Source organism: Plutella xylostella, chromosome 11 (genome assembly GCF_932276165.1).
Source record: "Plutella xylostella chromosome 11, ilPluXylo3.1, whole genome shotgun sequence".
NCBI lineage: Eukaryota > Metazoa > Arthropoda > Insecta > Lepidoptera > Plutellidae > Plutella > Plutella xylostella.
In genome coordinates, this window is record NC_063991.1 from 519,143 (window position 1) to 535,456 (window position 16,314).

The window sequence follows — 16,314 nt, forward strand, 5'->3', positions numbered from 1 at the left end:
ATTTATTATTATTTATATTATTATTAAGTTACATCTCGTTTAAAAAGTAGGTAGTAATGGTCCATCCGTTAAATTTAAAGTACAGACAGCTAAAGATATAACTACCTAGTTGGAACATGGTTCCTCATCCTAAGGTCTTCAATAGGCTGGAGGGGGGCGTCCGATCCTTCTAAGTAGTCTGTGGTCCGATCCTAGCCATAAATGTCTACAGGCGCTGACACACTAGCGGACGCGACTGATAGTGTGCACGGTTTTTTGGAACAGTTCGTGCCAGATCGCTCTAGCACGTCTGAACGCTCAAGGTCAGCTTAAGGTTACGTCCGATAGTTTGAACAGCGTAGTGTAAATGTAGTACCCAGATACCTTTAAGTCGCGGCTGTCAGCCGCGTCCGTTAGTGTGTCGGCGCCTTTACTCTATGGTGTCATTGTTGGTCTGTGGCAAAGACACAGAGTACTTTAATAATACTCAAAATACTACAGATTAATCGGAAATGGAATGGTCTGTCATCTGTGTCTATCTATGTAAATGTAAATAAAATAAATAAATAAGATCAACTGTGCTCTTATCCTATTTTATTTTAATTTTGTCCATATATATATCCATAACACTGTTTCCTACCTATAATAATAATTCAGAGAAAAGAGAAGCATAGAACGATGTGATAATCTGTTGCCGTGTTATTAATTTTTTGGTTATATTTTGTAATTTGTTAAAATGTTCAACACAAGAAGCGAAAAGGTATTGCAAGCTCCCAGTATACTGTCTCTTATAAGAGCCAACTGTTGCACCACATGTCTGAGCAGCGACCGCCGTCTCTATCCAATCAAAGCATATCTCCCTGAACTAAGATATCTCTGCAAAGAAGTTTCTGTAAGTAACCTAACCTATTGTATCTAAGTACTGAGTTGCACAAAGGAACTTTAAGCTAATGTCCTTTCTACAACTTGGCATTATTAGTTAACACAACAATTTCAATACAATATCATCAAGTCCAACCATATTAAGTACTTACTTGGGGTTGGATTTTGATACTGTTACACAGATTTGATTAAGTATATCAACTATATGTGCAAGGCTGGAGCATACCTACTAGGTCAGATACTTATGTTTAACATACTTTTTCATCACTCATTCTCTGAAAGTAGCCTGAAAAGAAGCATGAAAATATATCTTTTCTAGTAGACTGCGATGTCTACAATGTGATGAATTTGTTTGTTTGTTTTAGTAAAAGTCTTCTTAAACCCAACACCTGATGATATGAAGGTTAGGGATACATTTTGTTGTTGATATAGGCATAATAAAAGAAGAAGAAATTTTCAATTAAATGAAATGTAATTTTAATTGACGCAAAATTTTACAATTATTTGGCAATAGTACATAGTACCTAATTATTTTACTCTATACCACCATTTCACAACAATTTGATAAGTCATGTTTTTATTTTTATCCAGTTTTCAGCTGACAACACAATATGTTATGAGTGCAAAGCTATCCTAACAAAAATACTGACATTCAGACAGAGAGCAGTAGAAGCTATGAATGTTTTACTCAGCTTGGGACAAGTAAATGCAAGTATCATTTTAATTTTAATACGTCTATCCACAAAAAGAGCCTATCTAACCTATAGTTATTCTTACAGTCACTGAAAAAAGGTGCGGAAATCAATATTGACAGCCTCTCATCTCTAACTTGTTCCAATATTAAAAACACATTTGATGCTGAATATGACCTGACTTATAACATCATTCCAATTGAAGTGAAAATAGAATATGATGAATCAAGTATTAAAGGAGAAAATCAAGATACAAGTGATGGCATCAGTGATGATGATGATAGAGAACCACTCTCGGGGCCCAAAATAGAGGGATCAACAGTTGATGCGGAGAGCCCCCGGACTCCGTGGAAAGTGGAAGCTGTGACAGTACCAGCAGAATTTAAGGAAGAACAAGAAAACACTGATGATAATGAGGTACTTTTAATACAAATCGTTTGTTAGTTTATTTTAACTTAATTAAAACAACTATGGTAATGTTAGAATTATCAAAAAATGTACATAAGCAGAGCGGTGGTAGCTCAGTCGGGTAAGCGCCCGCTTCTCACGCCAGAGATGCGGGTTCGAATCCCGGCGCTGACATGTACCACTGAGTTCTTTTCTGAATTTAAGTACAATGTATACCATCGCTCTTACGGTGAAGGAAAACATCGTGAGGAAACCTGCATATCTAGATTTAGCACATCTAGATATGTGGACCCACCAACCCGCAGTGGACCAGCGTGGTGGGAAATGGTCCAAGCTTAGGAAGGCAGTTTAGACCTTGGGGATATGCACAAAGGTTCCATTCGAGAGAGCCAGGTGCAGGTACTGACACCCCCACAGAGAATAGAATAGAATAGAATAGAATGTACATAAGCTGATTAAGGATAAGCTGTTGTCCTAGATAAGTTTACACAAAACCTGTATTAAGGAACAACAGGCCCGACCCTGTGTATGGGGTTTGCGGAAGAATAACAAAGAATTGTAATAATTACACTGATCTAAAACTTACTAGGGAAAATTCCTTTTCTTTGTCTCTAAGTTAACTTTCAGGCTAGGGATAATGTGTAGTAATTGTACTGTTAATCCTAGCTGTTGTGCCAAAGATCCTAGATTCGAAGCAGATATTTGCATAGACCAATATTAGTGCTTGCGTCTTATGCAATATATTTTTGTGTTGTTTGATATCTCCAAACACACACAGCCCCTACAGTTATCCATTGCCATAATCTTTTTGCTTGGCAGGTGGATTTGCTAGACCATTCTACTTTTAAATGTTATTGCTTCATAACCGCCGTTGTCCGCAGATGCCTTTTGAATCTCTAGCTTCAGAAAATAAGCCCACATCGTCTAGAAAACTCAACAATAGCTTAATTTATAGCAATAGCGACCAGCCCTCGTCATCACTAGCTGAGAATGAGCGTGCGTACGAAGTAAAAACATTCAGTAGTGAAACAGAAATGCTGGAATACAGGGAGACTATGAAGAAACCGAGCATGTATACTGGCAGAAGTTACAAATGTGAAAAGTGCATTATTGCATTTTCAAAGCAGTATCAATTTGACAATCACATGAAAATGCACGATGTGGTAAATGTTTATTTTTTAAAATTTAATTTATTATTATACTCTGTCCATTATACAGGGTGTTGCAAAATTGGTATACTAAGCCGAAAGCCAGTTTCGGGCTTAGATATAACATGCTGCACATGTAGGTTTCGGCTTAGTATACCCTTTTTGCAACACCCTGTATTACTGGTTTTTTGACATTCGAAATCCCATACAGTATATTTGATGACTGCAAAGGAAAATCAACTTTACTTACCAGTCATAAGGAAAGGTCAAAAATACAATAAAATAGTGGAAGCTCTATAAATTATGTGATCGTTAAAATTAAAAAGAATAAAAAAACTTATAATACATAATTTTATTGTATACAGTGCCATTTAAATCTTATTTAGTAAAAATTATGGTGTTTATTCACATTAAGGAGTATACAGGGTGTTAACTTGATTGCGTTGGAGCGGGAAATGGTAGATACAGCTGATGATACTGAACACGATAAGACATTAAAAAACGTATTTTATTTGCTTTAAGCTGACCAACATAAAACAGTTTTATTTAGTTCATTTTAAAATTTCATAGTCACCCTATTCATGTTTAGGTACGTTTGACAGAATGACCATGAAATTGAAAGCCAAGGTCAAGGCCAAAAAAATCAAAGCCAAGGTCAATAAAAAAGTATGCGTGCATCAGCACCACTCTTGGAGCCACATCGTCAAGGTACCTACCGAGATTTTGGGTACTCAAAGTACCCAATCCATTGTAGACATTTCATTTTACTCCATAAGTATCACTTTATTGATACACAATAATTATCTTTTATGAATACAGAACAGTTTCATTTTATGCTTCATAACATAGGTCACACGTATTCACAGCACAGCACAGCACAACATAAAACGAGATGAGGAACAAGGCTTGGTAATCAAAAGATAGAATTGTAGGTACCTTTTCCCTTTTAGGTAATAATTGTAAAAAATGATTGTAAACAAGTAAACAACAATGACTGACTGACAGACTAGATCCACAGAGAAGGTAATGACTATCATAAATACTCGATGGTTATGATACGCGAGATTGTTATTATTCTACTGGTATTCAAAGTCAGGCCATACTTATTATGAGGATTTCCGTACTATTCGTCATCAAAGACGTCTCAATCGCGATCAACACAAATCGAGATGAGCGAGTGTAAGTAAACCAATTCGTCATTGAAGTAGACCCTGTTATCATCCTGTTATGCATTGTGGTCTTTTATCTTTAGCTGCGTACAGACCGGCCAAACGAACGCCAACGAACGGGTTTTGTTGACCTTCGTTGCTCAATCTGCCCCTGTATTATGTATGATAAATGTCCATCGGTGGGCGTTCGTTGGGCCGGTCTGTACGCATCTTTAGGTAATAAAAGAAAAATAAAACGTGGTGAGTATCAAGGGTGAATACTAAACGCTTACCTTATTCTGAGTAAAAAGGTTTAATTATTGTTCTGAGCTCCTAGAAAGTCATAAATTATATTCTGTACGATCTATGAAACTTTATGCACATCAGCTGTTTAATTGTTGATTAGTATGTCATTAATCACCATGAATAATTTCAATTTTATTTAATAATTGTTATTACCTACTGTGTAATTAATTACAATCATAGTTACATCAAATAAATTATGAAAAGTGAAGTTGATAACAAATTTACAGTGTGTGTTCTTTTGCAATCGAATGTCTCATTGGTTATGTGTTTGTGTAGGGTGACCATGTTTTTGATTAAGGTAAAACTTTCCACTTTACTTTAGACTTTAAACATAAATATTCGAGATTCTGATGTTTTTTTTCTTAGAAACGTGCTTGGTTAGACTAATACTAACCCCCATTTCCCGCTCAAACGCATTCTAGTTAACACCCTGTATAAGTACAGTAATACCATATGCTCTTACGTTGATGGAAAACCTCGTGAGGAAACCTGCACATCTAGATCCTAGATGTGTATCCTAAGTGCATTGTACTTATTCCAAAACGGCGATATGGTTCACAACCTATCACGTGAGTACAAATGTGCTGCGAAAAGTGGGTGGCTCGCTTGTGAGCCACCTCTGACTACCCCTTCGGGGATTACAGTCGTGAGTGCATATGTATATTTGTGTATGTATGTTATTCATAATGAAGTCGTGTTAGAAAAAGTGACGCACTTGACTGAATATTTATAAACAAATTAATAGTACTCATTTTTTTTTACAGGAAAGGGGTCCATTTATGTGTCGTTTCTGTGAACAGAGATTTGATTTGAAAAGGGTGTGTGAAAAACATGTTTACTCTCACTTCAGGTCAGTCTGAGTTCAAACTATTACTAATCAGCTTCACACATTAGCTATACACTTTTTTCTTGTGATATTACACTCACGGGCAATGAAAAATTCCACTCAGAAAATTGCAACATCAAACGACCCCTACTTTTTCATAGATTACCGGACCGGACGATCGAATGGCGTAGTGGTTAGTGACCCTGACTACTGAGCCGAAGGTCCCGGGTTCGATTCCCGGCTGGGGCAGATATTTGATTAAACACAGATATTTGTTCTCGGGTCTTGGATGTGCCCGTATAATGGCAATAGGCCCGCCCCCTATTACATTGGGACTAACATAAGACTCTGGCGAAAAGTGGGTGCAGCAATGCACCGCTGCCTACCCCGCAAGGGAGTACATTAGTACAAGGCGTGAGTGTGTGTGGGATCTTTGAGCTTGAAAATTTACAAAAGTGTTATAGGTAGCTGACTGCACAATCAATGGTCGTACAATTTATCATCATCATCATCAGCCAATAATCATCCACTGCTAGACATAGGCCTCTCCCAAGGAGCGCCACAACACTCGGTCCTCGGCCTTCCTCATCCAGCCACTACCCGCCAATTTATACAGAAAATTTATATGAAATGAATATTAATTTTGACAGATATTACGCATGCCGCCACTGCTCCTACCGTCACCACACAGTGTCGCTAATCAAACTACACATGCAACGCAACCACAGGGAGTACGAGTGTGGAAAGTGCGATTTAAAATTTTCGTGAGTATTTCTGGCATTATCTTTTGAAAAAAGGGACGTTTTAATTTTGTGTATATGTGTTTCTGTCTGTAGTAGCGTAGCTCCCAAATGACTAAACCAATTTTTATTTTTTTATCATTTTATTTTTACCCTATGTGTTTTAGCAATGTTTCATAAAAATCGGTTCAGCCGTTCAAAAGTTATGCGTCTTTTAGTGTTTAATATCGGGTGTTTTTAACGTTGCTAGGGTTATTCTATTCGGCTGTTAAAATAAATTCGCTCTGTTTTGTTTTCAGCTGCTACAGAGAGTACAATAATCACACGCAGAAGGCGCACGGGGCGTTGGTCAAGTGCAATGTTTGCGATAAAACACTCGCGACGCAACACAGCCTGAGAGATCATATGCAGTAGGAATTTACTAATTTATTAATAAACGCATTATTGTACACACATACAGATACACACACACGTACAGTCAGCTGCATAAGTAGCTGTACACATTTGTACCTTGTCAAACTCACAAACTGTCTATTCAAACATTTACAGTTGGTTAATGTAGGTAGTTTAACAAGGTACAAAAGTGTATAGCTACTTATGCAGCTGACCATATGTCAACATATTATAATAGAGTAACACATAGAAAAACACAGAGCATGTATATGAAAGAGAGCTGGCGGGTGTATATTCACATGAACTCACTTACGCAGTGCTATGTATTAATTTGCCTAGTTATATTGTTACAGAAGAAGACATCAGGGCGTCGCGCCGGTGTACGAGTGCAATGTTTGCGATAAGAAATATAAAGGCAGACAAGGATTAGCACTTCACATTAAGACTACTCACAATACCAACGTAAGTAATATAGATAGATAGGTACTTAGATAGAATACACTATATTTGTTCACCAAAAAATAATAATGCAATGAACAAGTTGTAACTTAATTAAAATATACAAAATGTTGTACAAAAATCGTAGACTAAAAATAGTTCTAGTTTAGATATTTTATTTATATTTTGCACCACAACTACCTCACAATCATATAGACTCACTCTCTTCCATCCAAAGGTCGTCTGGTAGAGATTGCTATAAGCAATAAGACCGCCTCTTTGTACAGTTTTATTTTTAAGTTTTCTTTTTTGTAATTTTTGTTCTTAGTGCAAATAAAGTGTATTGTTCAAAGATTTCATAGAAATCATTAGTCGTATATGCTGATTTCTACAAAAAAATAATCATTAGCCGACTTTAATGATTTGATTTTGATTTTTAAAGTTCTTTATTAACATAAAAGGTTGATACATTTTTAAAGTCTAGTGTACATTTTATTCCTAGGCTAAAAATATCTTAAAATCTAATGTTTTACAAGACCTGTCGGTCTTTTACAAAACTTATGGCATGAGGTAAGTATATATCAATATAATTAAGATTTAATTTATTTATTTATAAGACTACATACGTATTATAACAGCTATGCACGTTTTGGTTAAACGATACATTTTATGGGCATTATCGAAGTTAAATATTATTATATAGAAAAGATACATATTGTTTACGTACTTACATAATGTAACTGCTTATAACTATTTTAACATGCATTTAACTGATTAGGTACTTATATCTAGGTATCATGAACAAAGCAATAAGGCATTTATTAGTACCAACTCACTCGGCTTTAAAACGTAAAGTTGAGGGTAGATACGCAAACAACGCAGTGAGCGAGCGTCGCCGCGCTGGCTGGTGCCGAGGACCGCGCGTGACGTCAGAGAGCGTAGTGATGGGGTAGCTTCGTTACATATTTATATCGATTACTTAGCTGAGGTCGGGTTTTACCTAACTTTGCGATTAATTTGTTATCATTATGGTCTGCATTTATATAGAACTTTTTTGTTGTCTTAGTTATGAATTCTTTAATGGAGGGAAATTTAATTTTTGTATGAAGTTTCATTAAATTGGTTCGGAATGGCGTATTATAGGCTATTTTTATTGCCTTGTTCTGCAAGACCTGAAGTTTATTTAGGTTTGATTTAGATGTGCAACCCCAGACTGGACATGCGTATGTAATGCAAGGTCTAATAAGAGTCGAATATATGCATAATTTTGTATAGCTCTTGAGGTTGGATCGTCTGTTAAGTAGTGGTTTCAGGGCATTAAATGCCTTGATGCCTTTAAGGCGGAGGTTGCAAACGTGATCATTCCAGTTCAGTTTCTTGTCTAGAATAACTCCTAGGTATTTAACGGAATTACTCCATGGGATAGGGTGTTTGTTGACATGAAGGCTCCTTTTCGGGGTTTCTCTTTTCCTTGTAAATATAATTGCTTCGGTTTTAGTCGCATTAATCTGTAATTTCCAGTTTCTGAAGTAGTCAATGAGTTTGTCGATAGAAAGCTCGAGTCGATCGATGATTAAATCGATATCGTTTGATGTTGTAAAACAAGCAGTGTCATCGGCAAAACATGCTAAATTGGTTCGTGTTTGCCTTGGGATGTCATTGATGTAAATCAAAAACAGGTGTGGACCAAGGATTGACCCCTGTGGGACTCCAGCTGGGACAGAATATGAAGTAGAGGAAATTTTTCCAATGTGGACTTTGAAACTGCGTTGTGAGATGTACGATTTAATTATTTTAATCAATGATAAAGGTACGTTAATTGCCATGAGCTTGTGAATGAGACCTTTATGCCACACGGTATCAAAGGCCTTTTCCATGTCTAATAGGAACATCCCACTGGATTCACCCTGATTCAATGAGTTGGAGACATGCTCAGCTAATCTGGCGAGTTGATGAGTAGTCGAGTGAGCAATCCGAAAACCAAATTGCTCATCTATAAGTTTGGAGCAAGTGCTTTTAAGCAAGCGGACGTTGATAATTTTTTCAAGTAGTTTTGCCAGGGAAGGTAAAAGACTTATTGGACGGTAACTGGTTGGTATGGAACCGTCCTTACCAGGTTTCTTGAGTGCTATGACTTTAGCTACTTTCCATGCAGAAGGAAAGTAGGCTAAGGAGAGGCATGCATTAAATATTTTTGTTAATACAATAATAGCTTTTTGCGGTAAGTTTTTAATTAGACAATTGGCTATATCGTCGTTACCTGGGGCTTTGTGAACTTTTAATTTAAGTATTTGTTTCCATATTTCTTTTGGATAAACTGGTTTAAATGAATTACCTGTTTCAAGTTCGTTCAACGCTGATATTGAGGTTTCAACTTCTTTGTCCATGCTTTGGTTATAGCACTGAGATGTCAGTTCCATGTTTTTTTGGAAAGCATCAGCTAGGGTCTCACAATGGTCAACTGGGGCAATTGCTGTAGTGCCATCAATACGCTGGAGGGGTTGGACTGATGACGTTGTGGATTTTAATTTCATGCTCTTAGCTAGTCGCCACAGATCGGAGCTTGGATTATCAACTCTACGTAGCTTATCATTCCAGATTTTATCGTTGTGCTCTTTGATGCCAGTTTTTATGTTTTTGTTTAGGTAATTTACTTGGGTACGAATGCTTTTACGAGCAATGGGATCATTTTCAAGCTGATCGTATCGGCGGAGTTTGTTTTTAAATTTGATGAGTCTTTTGATTTTACGAGGAAGTGGTTTAGGGGTATTAGATAGTGTTATCAGTGGAACGGCTGAGTCTCTAGCTAGGATTATGTTTTCAGAGAGGGTGTCTATCGCGATATCTATCTCACTTGTATCCTTAAGGATTTGTGATGAAAGGTGTATGTTGTTGTTTAATATAGAACGACTTTAATTAAATAATGAACGAATCTTCTCAAATCTATTCTTGCAAACATTGCAGGCGGACGACGGCAGACCGCCGGCGTACTGCGTGGAGTGTGACAAACACTTCCCAACGCAATCAATATTCAAACAGCATCTGCAGACGTCCAAGAAACACTCGGCACCCAGGTACACTGCGGTCCACCAAGCATGACTGAAAATCGAGCTATTCGTTCGTTTTCAAGCAAAAACTAAATCAAACGTCATGGGACTCATGCTATACAGGTGGTGCATAAAGGGTATACTTAGCCGAAAGGGCAACAACCTGTATATTTAACAAAGTTAACTATATATCTTTCGTTTTTTTTGTGTGTGTTTTTTTAATTATAATTAAATTCTTTATTGCACAGAAAACAAATAAGTACAAAGGCGAACTTAATGCTATTTAGCATTCTCTAACAGTTAACCTTTGGCGATGTGGAGAAAGTGATTGGTAGTGCGATAGGCTGAAAGGAGGGAAGTTTATCTAAATCCACACACAGAGAAGATATATGTACTTACTAAGTTACCCTTCATAACTCCGTGAAATCTATCCTCAGGTACGAATGTGACCACTGCGGCTCTAAAAGCATCAACAAACAAGCTCTTCAGCACCACATAGATTCTACACATATGAAGATTCCTAGATACGAGTGTGAAACGTGCGATCAGGTAAATACCATTAATTGTTTTAGATTTTAGGTCAGTAACTAATATTTTTTTGTACATTTAAGTAAAAATGCCTAATTTTTTGTTACAGAAGTTTATAACAATTCTTTACTTGAAGCGGCACAAGCAAAATGCACACGGAGGCAAGAAGGCGGTCAAGAAACATGTGTGTCATGTGTGCGGAAAAGAATATACGGTAAGTATCTATGGTATTATTTATATGAAAGGAACATTGTTCAAATCTCACTCAGTTTCTAAAAAGTGGTACATGCAGTGGCGGCTGCACCTTAAGTGCGCCCGTGCAACGCACTACCATTTAAAAACCCTCTAAATATGTACCTTCCTTCTTCCAATACCATACTAGGTACGTCTAAAAAAACACTTCACAAAAAATACCAATATAACAACCGTAATACCTACCCTAAACAGAAATTACATAAATCTGACTATCGTTACGAGTTAAATTAAATCGAGCTGGCCTATTTTGATTTCTACTGTGAAAGAATTAGATCTTATTTTTGCTTGAACAAAAACGGACCCGTGCGCTCGGATTGTCGCACGGGGCGAGCTCCTACATGTAGTATGAAACAGGATGGAAATCGCCTGGCACGTGAGACGGAAGATGCTCAGTACAAACTGTATGCAGTTCTAGGATAAATTCGTGCGCCGCACGCGCGACCGGAAATTGCCGAAATAATACGAATGACGACACGGGAGGCGCGGGCGGTGGCCTTGACCGGTGGCGTGACCTACGAACGATGCACTTGTCATTGTCATCTCATTGTCACAGTTTGCAGTTTCACCTTTCGCGCGCGAATACGTAATTAATTTGTTACTCTAATTATTTATTAACTAAGATAGTAGTAAAGATTTCGTGAGTGTGTTTTCGTGTGTGAGTGAAAATGGGTGCAAAATACAATACTGACCTCATAAAAAGCAATAGGTCATTTCAAAATAGACTGGACATTAAATCTGCTGGGTCGCCTTGGCCTTTTCTCATCTTAAAACAGGAGTGCAAAACAACAAATAAAACTTATAAGTGTATTTTCAAAAGTGAAATGTACAATATAAAGAAATGGTTATGTGGATGTGAGAGACTAATGCTTTATTTTGCTCTCCGTGTGTTGATTTCGTTTCGGCGGAGAAGCAATTTCGCGTCTAAAAAGGATCGCAGAATTGATTTCAAATATAAATAAGGTAAAATATACTAATATTTTTTTTAGGTCTAATTGTAATAAATAATCTATTTTTCTTCCAAAATTTACTACACCCCAAAGTGCACCACCGGGTATCTGAGGCACCAGCCGCCACTGGGTACATGCAGTGATAATTTTGTTATTATAACAATATTTTTATTACTCAGTAACAATTTACTATTAAAAAACGATATTAACATCTCAAAAACTCATTGGCCATGTGGATAGAATGAGTTTGGAATTAACCCTCTCACAATGCATATGTTGCAGGTCAAAAAAAATCTAGCAGAGCACATGAACACCCACTCCGGGCTGCGTCCGTTCGAGTGCAATGTGTGCGGAGATACATTCGCGCGCAGCGCTTCGCTCTACACACACAACAAGCTAAAGCACTTGAAAATAAAACCTGAGTCCTGGAAGAAGAAGAAGAAGAAGACTACCAGTTAATTTAGTTTACCACTCAGGTGTCTGACCACCCCTGAATTTAGGGCTAAGCAGATATGAGAAACAATTTTAAGCATTAATATAAGTTTATCTCAGCAAAGTTAAGATATATCCGTGGCATCGGCAAACTGTTATGTCGTTAAATAAATCTTAATAAAATGATTATTTTATCTATGCATTTGTACCCACTCTGTTTAATTTATTTTGTGTTTCGTCTCATTCTAGGTTTATTAAGTTAAAATCTGGTTATATAAGTAGGTAATGTTACTTCCGTGTAGTTAACAGAAGATATGACTACTTGGAACATGGCTACTCATTTCAATTTCTTCAATGGGCTGGATGGCGTCCGACCCTTGATATAAATGTCTACCTGTGCTGCAATGCAGGTTTGTCGCGGTAGCCATGTTCTTTCTTGCCAGTCCGTACGTAGTAACAGTCTGTGTGCGTGTAATGTAAACTAGCCTGCGTCCACGACATCAGCGGGTAGCGCGGCGGCCACAGACTAAATACTATTAGTCTGTGGGGTTTGTACGTCATTCTCAGCCATAGAGTAAATAATTCTAGTGCGGTGCCGTCGTTTCGCTCTTTCGCTCCGATGCTTAGAGTATATATTTGTCTAGAGAAGAAATGGCCGTGTTCTGAATTCTCCTTCTCACTCAAATCATAGATGTTTCTACAAAATAAAAAAAACCTAATTATGGGGAATTTTATCTTACGATTATTATAAAAAATAATACTTGACATATCGTCGGTTGATAGGAAAAACACACCAAGGCTGATTTTTCTTACATAATACTTTATTTATATTTGTTTTAAATATAATTATTTATTGTACACAAACTGAGTGGATTGTATGATTGATTGATCCGAGCGAAACAACCCTCTTCAAAATGTGCCGAACACAATTTATGTATGATTCTTTGGTTCCCAATTTGTAGGTCTGGTAGCGTTTACTCGTATCCATTTTCTTAATGTTTTTTCTCCTGTCGGAAACCTATGAAGCAGAGATAAATGGGTGAGTATGAGCATTATGATTGTGGGCCAAATATGTGATGGAGGTTATTTTTAAAGGAAACACCTAAGTATTTTATAGCTATACAATAAACTTAATATGCATATACAGAAGAAATCACACATTTATTCAATTAGAATTCCCAGAATCTAAGTTATTCATCTTCTACCCATATCAATTATGGCCAGCAGCATCGAATTCTTATATTATAAACTTAGTTACAATTTCTAGTATTTTCTTTACATAATATTATATTGTTTCTGGGTAAAATAAATTTTCAATAACTGGTAACACCATAAGATTTGTTATTATATGGTACCTCGTAATTTTTACTTAAAATTGATACTAAAAGACCTTACAGTATTAAAATTGGTATCGTTTTATATTAAAATCAAGCCAACAGATAGTACTGTAGGGAGGTGAAAGTAGTATTTTTGCCTAAAGCGGGTAAAGATGACTACACCTCTCCGAAAGCCTATAGACCCATTAGTCTGTCATCATTTCTTCTAAAAACTTTAGAACGACTGTGTGACAGATATATACGTGACGGTGCACTTTCCGTGAAACCTGTCCATCCTAACCAACATGCATACCAACCGGGTAAGTCAACAGAGTCGGCCTTACACGCAGTGGTAAGCAAAATTGAAAATTCAATATTGTTACAACAATCCTGCCTTGCAGTTTTTATCGATATTGAAGGAGCTTTTGATAAAACTATGTTCAATAGCACAAGTAATAATCTTAAAAATCATGATGTAGACCCGGTCATCAGTGCCTGGATAACAAATATGCTTAAATCAAGAACAGTATCTTTTACTTCAACAAATACAATAAGATGCAAAGTAGCAAAGGGATGTCCGCAGGGTGGAGTGTTATCTCCATTGCTGTGGGTTTTAGTTGTGAATGATCTACTTTGCGATCTAAATAATAAAGGTTTTACAACAATAGCCTACGCCGATGACGTTACAATTCTCATTGGCGGTCTGTTTGTAAATACCTTATGTGAAAGGATGCAACTTGCACTGAACATCATAGAGGAATGGTGTCACAAACATGAATTGTCAGTGAACCCAACCAAAACGGAAATGGTTCTATTTACCAAAAAGACTAAGATAGGTAATTTAAAGCTACCTAAACTTTTTAATACAACCTTAAAGTTAACAAATGAGGTAAAGTATCTCGGCATATGGCTAGACCACCGCCTAAGCTGGTCTAAACATGTGGAGAAAACCCTAAGTAAAGCAACAATATCCCTATACCAAACTAGGAAACTTGTTGGATCCAAATGGGGACTCAAGCCAAAGCTGTGTAAATGGTTGTACACAGCGGTGGTCAGACCTATAATAACATATGGAGCAGTGGTTTGGTGGCAAAGATCGAACCTCATTACTGTGAAAAACAAACTACGACAGTTTCAAAGGCTCGCATGCGTTTCAATCACCGGATGTATGAAGTCAACCCCAACAGCCGCCCTAGAAATAATTCTAGGACTTCCACCACTCGATATTATCATCAAGCAGGAAGCTAAAGCGGCGGCGATAAGGCTAAGTAACATGGGACTATGGTCAACGAATACTACTGCACAGGGACACAGTCGCATACTTGACATTGCCAAGTTGTCGGCTCCCGGGTCCACTGAATGCAGCGACACTACTATAAAGACGTTTATCTTCAACAGAAGCTACACTATCCAGCGAGATCAGTGTGGCACATCAGACGAAAACAATTACGACATCAATATCTACATTGACGGAGCCAAGAACAAGAAGGGCAGCGGTGGAGGTGTCTTCTGCCCGGAACTTAATTTACAATACTCTGTCAGCTTCGGGAACAAAGCTACTGTTTTTCAGGCAGAAGCTGCCAGCCTACTTGACGGAGCTACACAAATAAAAGACACAAAAAATAGCAATATCTGCTTCTACACAGACAGTATGGCTATTTTAGGTGCCTTAGGCAGAACTGTAACAAAATCTAAATTAATTTTAGAATGTCACAGAACACTGGAAAACCTAAGCATTTCAAATAATGTAACAGTACAGTGGATTAAAAGTCATAACGACAACATAGGAAATTGCGAGGCTGACCGACTAGCAAGAATGGGATCAAATACCCTACCAATAGGGCCAGAACCATTTATTAGTCTGTCATCAAAGGCAATAAGGCAATGTCTCACCGATAAAACACTATCTGAACACAATCAGGAGTGGAAAAATCGTGTAGATTGCAGACAAACTAAAGCGTTTATTGTATCACACAACCACAAACTTACACGCTACTTACTCAACCTGTCCCGTAGTAATATATCATTAATGGTAGGACTAATAACAGGACATTGTTGCGTGAATAAACACTTATATACCATAGGTAACTCAACTAGTCCCTTATGTAGGACATGTAAGGAAGTAGATGAGACGGTTGAACATATTCTGTTAGCTTGTCCACCTACTACAGAAACAAGATTATCTATTCTTGGACCAACAGAGCGCCTACCTCAGCTATTACAACACCCAGGCCTGCTACTCCAGTTTACCCGGGAGCTAGGCTGGCTGAGCTGAAACCAAGGGGATATGTACAAAGGTTCCACTCGAGAGAGCCACGTACAGGAACTTCACCCCCTATGAGAATAGAATAGAATAGAATAGTACTGTAGTGAATGCAAGCTTGTAAAACTTGATATTATCTACTTACATGTGAAAAGATATCTCATCCATAGTTCCATCGTGTTTTCGTTCACTATGCTCTGTACAACCGAACAAACTATACCCACCCATGTCTCACATTCGTTAAGTGGTAATAATATTCTAATAAACTTAATAAACATCCACAAACCACTAGCAAATTAACAATAAATAAATAAATAAATAAATAAATAACTTTTAGAAATTCTTTGTTGTAACTGTCAGCCTTTGTTTGTCATAGTATTCATTGTTTGGCAAAGAGAACTGCCAAAACTGACGTAAACAGGCGCCAGAGCAAAAAGGACAAAAAAACCTGTACAGCTTAACGTTTCTCTCTTACGCTTTAATGTAGCTAAGCGTCTCTTTTTCGCAATGTCACAACTGTCACGATTATACCCCTGTGCTCCGATGGCATCGCCGCCAAAGATACA

At 37.3% G+C, this 16,314-nt stretch overlaps 1 protein-coding gene across 6 annotated transcripts; it reads left to right on the forward strand.

The window, feature by feature from the left end:
* Positions 1 to 336: 336 nt before the first annotated feature.
* Positions 337 to 12,451, forward strand: LOC125488523 (zinc finger protein 808-like). Of its 6 annotated transcripts, none has more exons than XM_048624161.1 (13): positions 501 to 871; positions 1,453 to 1,563; positions 1,641 to 1,970; positions 2,843 to 3,124; positions 5,328 to 5,413; positions 6,040 to 6,153; positions 6,429 to 6,539; positions 6,876 to 6,984; positions 8,968 to 8,970; positions 9,925 to 10,034; positions 10,445 to 10,556; positions 10,645 to 10,749; positions 12,020 to 12,446. In XM_048624161.1, exons 1-13 carry the CDS (start codon positions 716 to 718, stop codon positions 12,194 to 12,196), a joined length of 1,806 nt encoding a protein of 601 aa, XP_048480118.1. In that variant the 5' UTR covers positions 501 to 715; the 3' UTR covers positions 12,197 to 12,446. The 6 variants fall into 6 exon arrangements, with proteins under 6 accessions (XP_048480119.1, XP_048480118.1, XP_048480116.1 ...); XM_048624159.1 differs by having other exon boundaries at positions 506 to 871; positions 1,453 to 1,569; positions 12,020 to 12,444; XM_048624164.1 differs by having other exon boundaries at positions 738 to 871; positions 1,460 to 1,563; positions 12,020 to 12,451.
* The last annotated feature ends 3,863 nt before the right edge of the window (positions 12,452 to 16,314 follow it).

Coding starts and splice junctions, on each gene's coding strand:
- LOC125488523 (XM_048624159.1), top strand. CDS start 716: ATGTTCAACACAAGAAGCGAAAAGGTATTGCAAGCTCCCAGTATACTG. Junction 5,414..6,039: donor CATGTTTACTCTCACTTCAG/GTCAGTCTGAGT, acceptor TAATTTTGACAG/ATATTACGCATGCCGCCACT. Junction 6,540..6,875: donor AGCCTGAGAGATCATATGCA/GTAGGAATTTAC, acceptor ATATTGTTACAG/AAGAAGACATCAGGGCGTCG.